The sequence below is a fragment of the Somniosus microcephalus genome, chromosome 21, assembly GCF_052327205.1.
Source record: "Somniosus microcephalus isolate GS21.2 chromosome 21, FLI_Smic_1.0, whole genome shotgun sequence".
Classification (NCBI taxonomy): domain Eukaryota; kingdom Metazoa; phylum Chordata; class Chondrichthyes; order Squaliformes; family Somniosidae; genus Somniosus; species Somniosus microcephalus.
In genome coordinates, this window is record NC_141007.1 from 74,067,874 (window position 1) to 74,081,594 (window position 13,721).

The window sequence follows — 13,721 nt, forward strand, 5'->3', positions numbered from 1 at the left end:
CGGTCAGTGCTGAACGGAAGAGCATTAAACAGATCAACGTGCGATTCTTTGGCACAAAGATCAACTTCAGTTAATACACTCAGGAGGATTAAAAGCAAAAGCTCACAGCCAGGAAGGTTCAGCTTTCTTGTTGGGAGTTCCTGAGCACGGGGGTGAAATGAGAAGGTCTGTGCTCTTCCAGAGGGAGAGGAAGGAGCAGAAGCAAGGATCTCCTGCGAGTCTTTGTTTGACTACATCGAAAGTTAAAAGGCCAAACATCTGGAAAGATGGCAATTGACAGGAGGGGTTGAACAGCAATTGATTTGAAATGACAGCACTGCCACAAACACTCACTCAACTCGTGCAAGGAAGAGACACAAGAGAGAGGTGATTTCATCACGTGCCTCTTGAACCTTTTTGTACTGTTCACTCAGTGGCCTCACCAACTTATTTTTATATAACAAAGTACTTGGACTTTGGATGAAACGCTCGGAGATTTCATAGAATCATAAAATAGTACAGCACAGGAGGACATTTGACCCATTTAGTCTACGCCGGCTCTTTCAAAGCGCAATCCAGTCAGTCCCACTCCCCTGCTCTTTCCCCAAATCCCTGCAATTTTTTTCTCCTTCAAGTATTTATCCAATTCCCCTTTGAAGGCTACTAGTCAATCTGTATCCACCACCCTATCAGGCAGTGCATTCAAATTCACTGCCGAAAGTTTTTCCTCATATCGCCTCTGGTTCTTTTGCAAATCACCTTAAATCTGTGCCCTCTGGTTATCAGCCATTGGAAACAGTTTTTCTTTATTTACTCGATCTAAATCCTTCACGATTTTAAACCTCTATCAAATCTCCTCTTAGCCTTCTCTGCTCCGAGAAGAACAATCCCAGCTTCTCTACAAAAGCTTGATTGCTACTAAAGCACTAACAGCAGCTGCTGAAAACAGTTTCTAGTTACTAGAGTACATTGGGGATCTGGGGCTAGTTACTAGAGTACATTGGGGATCTGGGGGTTGTTACTAGAGTACATTGGGGATCTGGGGGTTGTTACTAGAGTACATTGGGGATCTGGGGGTTGTTACTAGAGTACATTGGGGATCTGGGGGTTGTTACTAGAGTACATTGGGGATCTGGGGGTTGTTACTAGAGTACATTGGGGATCTGGGGCTAGTTACTAGAGTACATTGGGGATCTGGGGCTAGTTACTAGAGTACATTGGGGATCTGGGGCTAGTTACTAGAGTACAATGGGGATCGGGGGTTGTTACTAGAGTACATTGGGGATCTGGGGCTAGTTACTAGAGTACATTGGGGATCTGGGGGTTGTTACTAGAGTACATTGGGGATCTGGGGGTTGTTACTAGAGTACATTGGGGATCTGGGGGTTGTTACTAGAGTACATTGGGGATCTGGGGGTTGTTACTAGAGTACATTGGGGATCTGGGGGTTGTTACTAGAGTACATTGGGGATCTGGGGCTAGTTACTAGAGTACATTGGGGATCTGGGGGTTGTTACTAGAGTACATTGGGGATCTGGGGGTTGTTACTAGAGTACATTGGGGATCTGGAGCTAGTTACTAGAGTACATTGGGGATCTGGGGCTAGTTACTAGAGTACATTGGGGATCTGGGGCTAGTTACTAGAGTACATTGGGGATCTGGGGCTAGTTACTAGAGTACATTGGGGATCTGGGGCTAGTTACTAGAGTACATTGGGGATCTGGGGCTAGTTACTAGAGTACATTGGGGATCTGGGGCTAGTTACTAGAGTACATTGGGGATCTGGGGCTAGTTACTAGAGTACATTGGGGATCTGGGGCTAGTTACTAGAGTACATTGGGGATCTGGGGCTAGTTGCTAGAGTACATTGGGGATCGGGGGTTATTACTAGAGTGCATTGGGGATCTGGGGCTAGTTACTAGAGTACATTGGGGATCTGGGGCTAGTTACTAGAGTACATTGGGGATCTGGGGCTAGTTATTAGAGTACATTGGGGATCTGGGGCTAGTTACTAGAGTACATTGGGGATCTGGGGCTAGTTACTAGAGTACATTGGGGATCTGGGGCTAGTTACTAGAGTACATTGGGGATCTGGGGGTTGTTACTAGAGTACATTGGGGATCTGGGGCTAGTTATTAGAGTACATTGGGGATCTGGGGCTAGTTACTAGAGTACATTGGGGATCTGGGGCTAGTTACTAGAGTACATTGGGGATCTGGGGCTAGTTACTAGAGTACATTGGGGATCTGGGGCTAGTTACTAGAGTACAATGGGGATCGGGGGTTGTTACTAGAGTACATTGGGGATCTGGGGCTAGTTACTAGAGTACATTGGGGATCTGGGGGTTGTTACTAGAGTACATTGGGGATCTGGCGGTTGTTACTAGAGTACATTGGGGATCTGGGGCTATTTACTAGAGTGCATTGGGGATCTGGAGCTAGTTACTAGAGTACATTGGGGATCGGGGGCTAGTTACTAGAGTACATTGGGGATCTGGGGGTTGTTACTAGAGTACATTGGGGATCTGGGGCTAGTTACTAGAGTACATTGGGGATCTGGGGGTTGTTACTAGAGTACATTGGGGACCTGGGGCTGGTTACTAGAGTACATTGGGGATCTGGGGCTATTTACTAGAGTGCATTGGGGATCTGGAGCTAGTTACTAGAGTACATTGGGGATCGGGGGCTAGTTACTAGAGTACATTGGGGATCTGGGGGTTGTTACTAGAGTACATTGGGGATCTGGGGCTAGTTACTAGAGTACATTGGGGATCTGGGGGTTGTTACTAGAGTACATTGGGGACCTGGGGCTGGTTACTAGAGTACATTGGGGATCTGGGGCTAGTTACTAGAGTACATTGGGGATCTGGGGCTAGTTACTAGAGTACATTGGGGATCTGGGGCTAGTTGCTAGAGTACATTGGGGATCGGGGGTTATTACTAGAGTACATTGGGGATCTGGGGCTAGTTACTAGAGTACATTGGGGATCTGGGGCTAGTTACTAGAGTACATTGGGGATGTGGGGCTAGCTTTTAGAGTACATTGGGGATCTGGGGCTAGTTACTAGAGTACATTGGGGATCTGGGGCTAGTTACTAGAGTACATTGGGGATCTGGGGCTAGTTATTAGAGTACATTGGGGATCTGGGGCTAGTTACTAGAGTACATTGGGGATCTGGGGCTAGTTACTAGAGTACATTGGGGATCTGGGGCTAGTTACTAGAGTACAATGGGGATCGGGGGTTGTTACTAGAGTACATTGGGGATCTGGGGCTAGTTACTAGAGTACATTGGGGATCTGGGGGTTGTTACTAGAGTACATTGGGGATCTGGGGCTAGTTACTAGAGTACATTGGGGATCTGGGGCTAGTTACTAGAGTACAATGGGGATCGGGGGTTGTTACTAGAGTACATTGGGGATCTGGGGCTAGTTACTAGAGTACATTGGGGATCTGGGGGTTGTTACTAGAGTACATTGGGGATCTGGGGCTAGTTACTAGAGTACATTGGGGATCTGGGGGTTGTTACTAGAGTACATTGGGGATCTGGCGGTTGTTACTAGAGTACATTGGGGATCTGGGGCTAGTTACTAGAGTGCATTGGGGATCTGGAGCTAGTTACTAGAGTACATTGGGGATCGGGGGCTAGTTACTAGAGTACATTGGGGATCTGGGGGTTGTTACTAGAGTACATTGGGGATCTGGGGCTAGTTACTAGAGTACATTGGGGATCTGGGGGTTGTTACTAGAGTACATTGGGGACCTGGGGCTAGTTACTAGAGTACATTGGGGATCTGGGGCTAGTTGCTAGAGTACATTGGGGATCGGGGGTTATTACTAGAGTACATTGGGGATCTGGGGCTAGTTACTAGAGTACATTGGGGATCTGGGGCTAGTTACTAGAGTACATTGGGGATGTGGGGCTAGTTATTAGAGTACATTGGGGATCTGGGGCTAGTTACTAGAGTACATTGGGGATCTGGGGCTAGTTACTAGAGTACATTGGGGATCTGGGGTTGGTTACTAGAGTACATTGGGGATCTGGGGCTAGTTACTAGAGTACATTGGGGATCTGGGGCTAGTTACTAGAGTACAATGGGGATCGGGGGTTGTTACTAGAGTACATTGGGGATCTGGGGGTTGTTACTAGAGTACATTGGGGATCTGGCGGTTGTTACTAGAGTACATTGGGGATCTGGGGCTAGTTACTAGAGTGCATTGGGGATCTGGAGCTAGTTACTAGAGTACATTGGGGATCGGGGGTTATTACTGGAGTACATTGGGGATCTGGGGCTAGTTACTAGAGTACATTGGGGATCTGGGGCTAGTTACTAGAGTACATTGGGGATCTGGGGCTAGTTATTAGAGTACATTGGGGATCTGGGGCTAGTTACTAGAGTACATTGGGGATCTGGGGCTAGTTACTAGAGTACAATGGGGATCGGGGGTTGTTACTAGAGTACATTGGGGATCTGGGGCTAGTTACTAGAGTACATTGGGGATCTGGGGGTTGTTACTAGAGTACATTGGGGATCTGGCGGTTGTTACTAGAGTACATTGGGGATCTGGGGCTAGTTACTAGAGTGCATTGGGGATCTGGGGCTAGTTACTAGAGTACATTGGGGATCTGGGGCTAGTTACTAGAGTACATTGGGGATCTGGGGCTAGTTACTAGAGTACATTGGGGATCTGGGGCTAGTTACTAGAGTACAATGGGGATCGGGGGTTGTTACTAGAGTACATTGGGGATCTGGGGCTAGTTACTAGAGTACATTGGGGATCTGGGGGTTGTTACTAGAGTACATTGGGGATCTGGCGGTTGTTACTAGAGTACATTGTGGATCTGGGGCTAGTTACTAGAGTGCATTGGGGATCTGGAGCTAGTTACTAGAGTACATTGGGGATCGGGGGCTAGTTACTAGAGTACATTGGGGATCTGGGGGTTGTTACTAGAGTACATTGGGGATCTGGGGCTAGTTACTAGAGTACATTGGGGATCTGGGGGTTGTTACTAGAGTACATTGGGGACCTGGGGCTGGTTACTAGAGTACATTGGGGATCTGGGGCTAGTTACTAGAGTACATTGGGGATCTGGGGCTAGTTGCTAGAGTACATTGGGGATCGGGGGTTATTACTAGAGTACATTGGGGATCTGGGGCTAGTTACTAGAGTACATTGGGGATCTGGGGCTAGTTACTAGAGTACATTGGGGATGTGGGGCTAGTTATTAGAGTACATTGGGGATCTGGGGCTAGTTACTAGAGTACATTGGGGATCTGGGGCTAGTTACTAGAGTACATTGGGGATCTGGGGCTAGTTACTAGAGTACATTGGGGATCTGGGGCTAGTTACTAGAGTACATTGGGGATCTGGGGGTTGTTACTAGAGCACATTGGGGATCTGGGGCTAGTTACTGGAGTACATTGGGGATCTGGGGCTAGTTACTAGAGTACATTGGGGATCTGGGGCTAGTTACTAGAGTACATTGGGGATGTGGGGCTAGTTATTAGAGTACATTGGGGATCTGGGGCTAGTTACTAGAGTACATTGGGGATCTGGGGCTAGTTACTAGAGTACATTGGGGATCTGGGGCTAGTTACTAGAGTACATTGGGGTTCTGGGGCTAGTTACTAGAGTACATTGGGGATCTGGGGGTTGTTACTAGAGTGCATTGGGGATCTGGAGCTAGTTACTAGAGTACATTGGGGATCGGGGGCTAGTTACTAGAGTACATTGGGGATCTGGGGGTTGTTACTAGAGTACATTGGGGACCTGGGGCTGGTTACTAGAGTACATTGGGGATCTGGGGGTTGTTACTAGAGTACATTGAGGATCTGGGGCTAGTTACTGGAGTACATTGGGGATCTGGGGCTAGTTACTGGAGTACATTGGGGATCTGGGGGTTGTTTGGAACAGAGAGAGCAGGAAGCAGCTAGATACAGGATCACATGAATTAAACTGAATTCCCCACACAGCCACTGACAAAATGTCAAAACAGTTATTTGAGGCAATTGTTGCAACGTCACCAGAGTTTTGGGCGAAGTTATGAAATTTGAAGCCTACACTTTATGCTGTACTTGTACTATATTTCAACTAAACACATGCACAATAATAACCCATGCTCCCAAAGTTAAAGCAGGTCATGGGAAGCAAACTTTATTTTTATAGATGGTTATCAAACAGCAACCGTCAATCTCGGTACTGAAAGGTCTCAGAGACAGCAAAATAGGACGAACGACTAACTAATCTGCTTTCGATGCTGCTGGTTAAGGGAGCAATGTTGGCCAGGACTGTGGGGCTTCCCTGCTCCTCTTTGACTAATGCTCTGGTATCTTTTACATCCACGGCAATCAATGGGACAGACAGGGCCCTCGGTGTAAGATCACATCTGAAAGGCAGCTCCAGGCAATACATCAGGCCTCAGTATTGAGATCAGCTGTGGTTCAATGGGCAGCAGTCTCGCCTGAGTCAGGTGGTCAGAAGTCTAGGCCGACACTCCAGTGCAGCGCTGAGGGGGCACCGCACTGTCGGAGGTGCCATCTTTTGGACGAGATGTTAAACCGAGGCCCCGTCTGCTCTCTCAGCCGGATGTAAAAGTTCCCATGGCCACTATTTCGAAGAGCAGGGGAGTTCTCCCCGGTGTCCTGGGCCAATATTTAACCCCCAGTCAACATCACTAAACAGATTATCGGGTCATTATCACGTTGCTGTTTGTGGGAGCTTGCTGTGCGCGAATTGGCTGCTGCTTTTCCTACACTACAACAGTGACTACACTTCAAAAAGTACTTCACTGGCTGTAAAGCGCTTTGGGACGTCTGGTGGTCATGAAAGGCGCTATATAAATGCAAGTCTTTCTTCTTTTCTTTCTTTCTGACTCAAGCACGAGTGCTACTGAATAAACCAAGATGACAATTAGATGACCATGTAAGGACACACGGAAATGTTAATGCGATGGGAAAACAGGAGGGTTAGTATCCTGGATGGACGAAATCAAATGGGCTAAAGCACCGTCTTACTGGGAATCTCTCTCAGCACCTCGCTGTGTGTAAAGACACACTTTTGATGTCTGTGCTAAATCTTCAACCCATGCCCTTTTCCTGGAGCTGCTCTGGTGCAGTTGACAGTTCTATTTTGGGATTACTTCCTCTATCACTTACACAAGGCCCCATCCGAGACTGTGGCCCTGGTCGGTCGTGCCTCCGACGATGGGTACGTTGGTTTATTCTGCACTCTTTCTAGGACTTGGCTTTATATTGTACTGACTGAACCATACACAGTGCACTACAGAACGTCATATTGGCTCAGTGCTAACACTCTCAACTCTGAGCCAGGAAGATGTGGGTTCAAACCTCACTCCACGACTTCAGCACATAATCCAGACTAATACTCCAGTGCAGTGTTGAGAGAGCGCTGCACCGTTGGGGCGGGGCAGTACTGAGGGAGTGCCGCACTGTTGGAGGGGCAGTACTGAGGGAGCGCTGCAATGTTGGAGGGGCAGTACTGAGGCAGCGCTGCAGTGTCGGGGCGGGGCAGGAGGGCTACTGAGGGAGCGCTGCAATGTCGGAGGGGCAGTACTGGGGGAGTGTTGCACTGTCTGAGGTGCCGTCTTTCAGACGAGATGTTAAACCTTTAAGGTGAACGTAAAGGAGCCCATGGCATTATTTGAAGGAGAGCAGGGGAGTTCTCCCGGTGTCCTGGCCAATATTTATCCCTCAACTAACACCACCAAAAATGATTTACCAGGTCATTAAGCTCATTAATGTTTGGGGATCTTGCTGTGCGCAAATTAGCTGTCATATTTACCAACGATACAGTGACTACACTTCAAAAGTACTTCTTTGGCTGCAAAGCTCTTTGGGACGTCTTGAGAAAGTTTATTTCTTTCAGATGTCGCCCAAGTAGGGCACTACACATCTTCAGCACGACCTCACAGTGGGGAATGGGGGCAGGGTTTGAACCTGTCTGCTGTGGCAACGTAACTCAGTATCCCCTTTGGCTTTGTTTATGACTAGCTCATACTAGTTTGGACATAGAAACACCCGTAGTCTTTTCAACTTCCCCCATGGGATGTTCCATTCCACCCATAGCTCGTATATATTTTTTAAAGTTTCCAATACCTTTGAATTGTCTGTGCTGAACTTCATTTATCGCAGCTCAGCAAAGATTTAAACCCCAAACAGTCTAAAATCTTGCCCTTACTCCTAAATCCACAGCCCCTAAGCTTGGTGCCTTTAATCAGCTTACGTTGATACGGAGGGTCCAAGCCATTTATGTATATCAAGACTAGGAGAAGGTCCAAGCACAGGTCCCGGGATACTGCACGCTACAGCTCCCCTCCCTTACCCCCACCCCGTGCTTTCTCTTTAGCCAGTTACTAATCAACATCCATGTCCTATCCTTAAAGTCAGCACACTGCCCCAACCAACAATGACAGACTTTCACAGAAATTGTCCGATTACGAAACAGAAATTAAAAAATATAACCACCCCGGTGGCAGAAACGTTGCACACTCGCTTACACGAGAAGTTACACAGATTTTGCAGAAGTCAGCCGGGAAAACAACACCCCACAGAGCACAAGAAACAAGTGTCAACTGCCAATCCCACCTTGTGATTCAAGTACATTCTAATTGTGGTACTATGGAGCTGCAGAATTTGCTGAAAATCCTTTTGACTTCCTTTTTTTTTAAAAAAAAGTGGAAGAACTTGCATTCACAGCACAATTTCACGGCCCCCGGGCATCACACAGCCAACTTATTGAAGTGTAGTCACTGTTGCAAAGTAGGGAAACGCGGCAGCCAATTTCTGCACAGCAAGCTCCCACAAACAGCAATGTGATGAATGACCAGATCATCCGTTTTAGTGATGTTGGTTGAGGGATAAATAGTAGCCCAGGACACCGGGGAGAACTCCCCCTTGCTCTTTGTGTGAAGCCATGGGAACTTTTACATCAACCCGAGAGGTTTAACGTCTCATCCAACACCTCCGACAGTGCCGCGCTCCTTCAGTACTGTACTGGAGTGGTTAGCCCAGGTTACATGCTCAGGTCCTGGAGTGGGGCTTGAGCCCATGACCTTCTGACTCAGGTAAGAGTGCTACCCACTGAGCCAAGCTGCCAGTGCAGATCCCCATACTAAAAATCACAGAGAAATTCACTTTGTCCTGACTATCGGTGGGCAAAAACCGTGGGAGGTCCAATAGTTTCTACACTTCAAAAGTATTTAATTGGCTGTAAAACGCATTGGGACGCCCTGAGGTAGTGAAAGGCGCGGTGGAAATGCGTCTTTCTATAGCTTGAGAAATCTCTACAAGCTCAACTGCACCAACAACAGGTGATCAGTGGCACTGCGCCCACACAGCCAGCGCTGTACTTATTTAAAAAAAAAAAAATTCTTGGGATGTGGGCGTCGCTGGCAAGGCTGGTTTGTTTTTTTGCGTATCCCTAGTTACCCTGAGAAGGTGGTGGTAGGCCTTCTTGAACCGCTGCAGGTAAAGGTACCCCACACAGTTGGGAGCTCCAGGACTTTGACCCAGCGACGATGAAGGAACGGCCGATATGTCCAAGTCAGGATGGTGTGCGACTTGGAGGTGACGGTGCTCCCATGGAGCTGCTGCCCACGTCCTTCTAGGCGGTGGAGCTCACGGGTTTGGGAGGTGCCTCCGTGGGTTTCTGCAGTGTATCCTGTGGATGGTACACATTGCAGCCACCGTGCGCCGGTGGTGGAGGGAGTGAATGTTTAAGCCAGCGGATGGGCTGCCGATCAAGCGGGCTGCGCAAGTAAGAGGATTGCTGAGTACAACAAAATAAAAAAAACAGAAAAAGTGGAAATACTCAGCAGGTCGGAGACATATCCTCAGGCCTGGAAGATCAACAGCATTTAAAAAGGAACAGGAAATGGGGGAAAAGAAATAGAATGTCCTGGGAAATACTTGGGCGGAGAACAGGGAGATGAGTAAATGGGCGAGTGATAACAGCAGGAGACAAAGGGATGTACAGGTGAGGTCATTGAAACATACAAGATTCTGAGGGGGATTGACAGGGTAGATGCTGAGAGGTTGTTTCCCCTGGCTGGAGAGTCTAGAACTAGGCGGCATAGTCTCAGGATAAAGGGTCGGCCATTTAAGACCGAGATGAGGAGGAATTTCTTCACTCAGAGGGTGGTGAATCTTTGGAATTCTCTACCTCAGAGGGCTGTAGATGCTGAGTCTTTGAGTATATTCAAGACAGAGATCGATACATTTTTGGACTCTAGGGGAATCAAGGGATATGGAGATCCAAATTTTCCCCATCACAATTATATATGGATGGAGGTGGGGGGCGGTGGGATGAAGTATGTGCACGCAGGGAACTGTAATAGAAAGTCCTGGTGCAACCCAGTGAATTAACTGTAAAGAACAGAAAGCAGTTATAAGCAATGTTCCCTCTATTTTTTTTGTGTGTGTGTGTGCGCAGTCCCTTTAACTGGCTGCGTGGCCCATTCAAATTTCCGCCCATGCGCGGTTTCTTCCGTGTGAAAGCCAGCGAGCGGCCTGCGTGGAAGCTCCAGGCCGCAGCACGGCCGCACAGCTTAAGTGGGAACATTGGTTCCAAGTGTGAAACACACCTCGTGTGATAGTGCGGAAGCTCGGCGAAGACGGCGTTGCTGTTTTGGTGATTTGGAATGTGAAGGGTGAGCTCCTCCATCGGCTCCGTCCCCGGCCCTCCACACTCGGCGACAGAAGACTCCACGGCTCGCTCGATCTGCGACCGACACTTCTTCCAGCTCAAGGCTTCCACGGTTGCTCTCGCCTCCCCGCAGCTGTGGGAGGACCACCAGTCCCCCGGCTCGATCCTCCTCTCGTCCAACATGCCGTTTTTAATCTCCGCGGTGGCCCAGTGATAACCGCTCTGTCCACACGAACCCTCGCGCTCCACCGCGCCCCTGTAGAGGCAGCAGTCCAAAAACGAGACACAGTCCGTGAACTCGGCGAGCGACCCTAAACACACAGATACCAACTCGCAACGCTTTTGATCTGCTAATGTCCTTGGCTTCTTTTCAGTAACTCTGGAGGGGTCAGTCTCGCTCTCGGAGGGACTCTCCCCACTCACTGCGCTAGCTTGGCTTCCCGCTGCCTTACCAGCGACTGAAGATGAGGTAGAAATTTCATTTGGTAAGGTCGCAAAAGTCTGACTCTCGCTCAGCTCTGGGTCGAACAAGTCACTGTCGTCAAACAGGACGGCTTTTCTGTGGCGCTTCATCCTGCCCGAGATTTTGACAGGGCTGGCTTCGACAGACGAGTCGCTGTCCTGGAGCTTTCTTCCAGCTCTCCGTCCGGGATTGCAGACGGAAGGCTCAGTCTCCTTCGCAAGCAGCTTTTCAGGCCCCTTTGGGTCAGGAACGACGCGGACCGGCAGCGGCAGGAGAAACTCCAGGTTACAGAATATGAAGTCCAGCCGTCTCCTTTGGAACTCCAGAAGAACCTGCACTTGACTTCTCCACTGCTCCAGTGCAACGACCTCCCGCTGAAAGGCAAATCAAATTGTATAGACACAGCCCAACATTAAAAGCAGTCACTGGAGCAGCTGCTGTAAGTCTCTCAATGCACTACAGCTTTAGAGAAGCCTACACTACACACTGCTCTCATTACAGAAGCTCTACAAAAACACCCCTTTTGGGTTAGTTAAAGCGTCCTGTGCCTATTGGTGCGTAAGCCAAACTATTTCTTCCACTGCTGTTTGTCCAGAGCAGGACATTTGTCTCCCATGGAGCATCACCCGGCCTTGCAGGTGGTGATTCGCCACAGCTGAGGTCGATATTGGCCAGTCTGTAACAGGCTCGTCTCGTCTCTGGGCTGTTTCTGTAATGAGAGGTACTGTTAGTCAGACAGGTCGTTAGCCTGACTCTCAGCCTCCTACCAGGAGGGGTGGTGGACTGGCCTTTAGTCTGGCTCCTGCTGTGCGACCGGTCTGGCTTGGGTGAGCCTACCAGAAGGATCAAGTGATCAGCTTTTCAACTGTTCTTCCAGTTTTATCCCCCCTGCCCTTTCCCTGAAGGCACCAACACCCGCTGGGAAACGACTCCACAGGTGCTGCCAGTATCTCACCCAACTGGCTGCACTTCACGCATGAACCTCGAACAGGGAATGTCAGCTTGTGGGCTATTTGACGGTGGGGAGCAGTTACCTTGAACATAGAAAAGAGATCGTTTGAAGGTCCTGTAATGTTTTTGAAGCCAAGCAGGCTCTCCGCACATCCTGTGTTGCATTTGGGAACATCCTGCGTCTTCACAATGGAGCTGCCCTTTGGCGAATCCTCCAGGGTGCCCTCAGCAGCAACAGCATTGCCAACGGATTCTTCCTCGGCCGGGCTCGGAACCATGCTCATTCCTTCAGTTTATGAATTAGACAATGGTGAAAAGCACATAATAAGGTAAAGACAACTTTAAAAAAAAAAGAATAAAAAGTACATTTTTTAATTTTGGAACAAGTATACATTTTTAGTACATACAAAAAACACAATGTCAATCACTGTAAAGGTCTTACGATAGCAAAATACTGCGGATGCTGGAAATCCAAAATAACAAGAGAAAACGCTGGAAAAACTCAGCAGGCCAGGCAACATCCGTGGAGAGAGAAACAGAGTTAACGTTTCGGGTCGAAACCCTTCGTCAGGACTGAGGAAAAAAAGGCAGGAAATGAAAAGATTAAACGTTGACTCGGTTTCTCTCTCCACGGATGTTGCCTGGCCTGCTGAGATTTTCCAGCGTTTTCTGTTGTTATACGGTAAAGGTCTTCATGGGCCAGTAAACAGCAGTCCCCAACCCACCTTCCCCGACTAGTGAAATGACTGTTAGACAAAAGGGACCTTAATGAGGTCTCTGTGTACGAGTTATTTGTCCCATTAGAGGGTTAAGGAAAGATGGGTTTGGGGAGTTGGGTGTCTGGTGGTTCCTGTTCAAGAACATTAGAACATTTCTTTAAAAAGAACCATTAACCTAGGGGTGTGACTAGGTTTCCAAGGCCACCAATGGGAATTGGCCTCCCTGCTTTGACAGGTCAAAGATTAACCTCATCTTTAGACTTGTTAAACTCAATTGGTTGGAAAACAAGTCTTTAAAAGCAACTAATGTGAGGCCGCTCCTCAAAATAGATGCCGGCATTGGGAAGAAATAAAAAGAGTCAATGGGTTTGATGGATCAGCTGGTCTTTCCCTGTCCCATCATTTTAGTATGCTTGTAACTGTACTGCATTAATAAAGATACTCAAAAAGGTAAGCGTAGCTTTATTCCTGTAATCTTGGTGATTTTTCGGCTAAGGCTGAAATTAAAAAATTTTTTTTTTTTTTTAAATGGCTGGCCCAGGATACTGGAATTTCCTAGGACTTACCAGACATAGTAAAGAACAGTCGACTGGAGAATGATCAGATCAAAGCAATTCAAAATTCTTGGTTCAATATTACAAGTCTCCCGTCATTCATGGATGTAAAATATTTGGGAAGAACCCAGTTATACAGCTTGCACCCACCTTCAGCAGGGAGAAGCTTATCCACTTGGTAGCCACCTCCACTTCTCACCCAGAACTGCAGGTGGAGGATACTCTGTCGTATATCACACTTATTAAGAGCAAGGAGTGCAGTGAGGTCCTTCGTATCGGTCCGTAAATTTTCAGCTAGGCACAGGAGCTGAAGGTAGCTGGCAACGTTTGCCTGGCGTAAAGAAAAGAAAACTTTAAGTCCTACATTGGGGTAAGGCCCTTACAATATCCTT

The 13,721-nt window shown here is 48.1% G+C and overlaps 1 protein-coding gene across 3 annotated transcripts in view; it reads right to left on the reverse strand.

Moving 5' to 3' along the window:
- Window positions 1-13,721, reverse strand: part of atad5a (ATPase family AAA domain containing 5a) — a 79,478-nt gene that overhangs the window by 3,725 nt on the left and 62,032 nt on the right. For 2 of the 3 annotated variants that reach the window (XM_085963962.1, XM_085963963.1), the window contains exons 19-21: window positions 13,480-13,660; window positions 12,140-12,342; window positions 10,581-11,479 (exon numbers count right to left, since the gene is read on the reverse strand). In XM_085963962.1, coding sequence (XP_085820088.1) covers window positions 10,581-11,479; window positions 12,140-12,342; window positions 13,480-13,660 — 1,283 coding nt within the window. The remainder of the gene's footprint in view (window positions 1-10,580; window positions 11,480-12,139; window positions 12,343-13,479; window positions 13,661-13,721) is intronic. The other variant, XM_085963964.1, reaches the window with a different exon arrangement.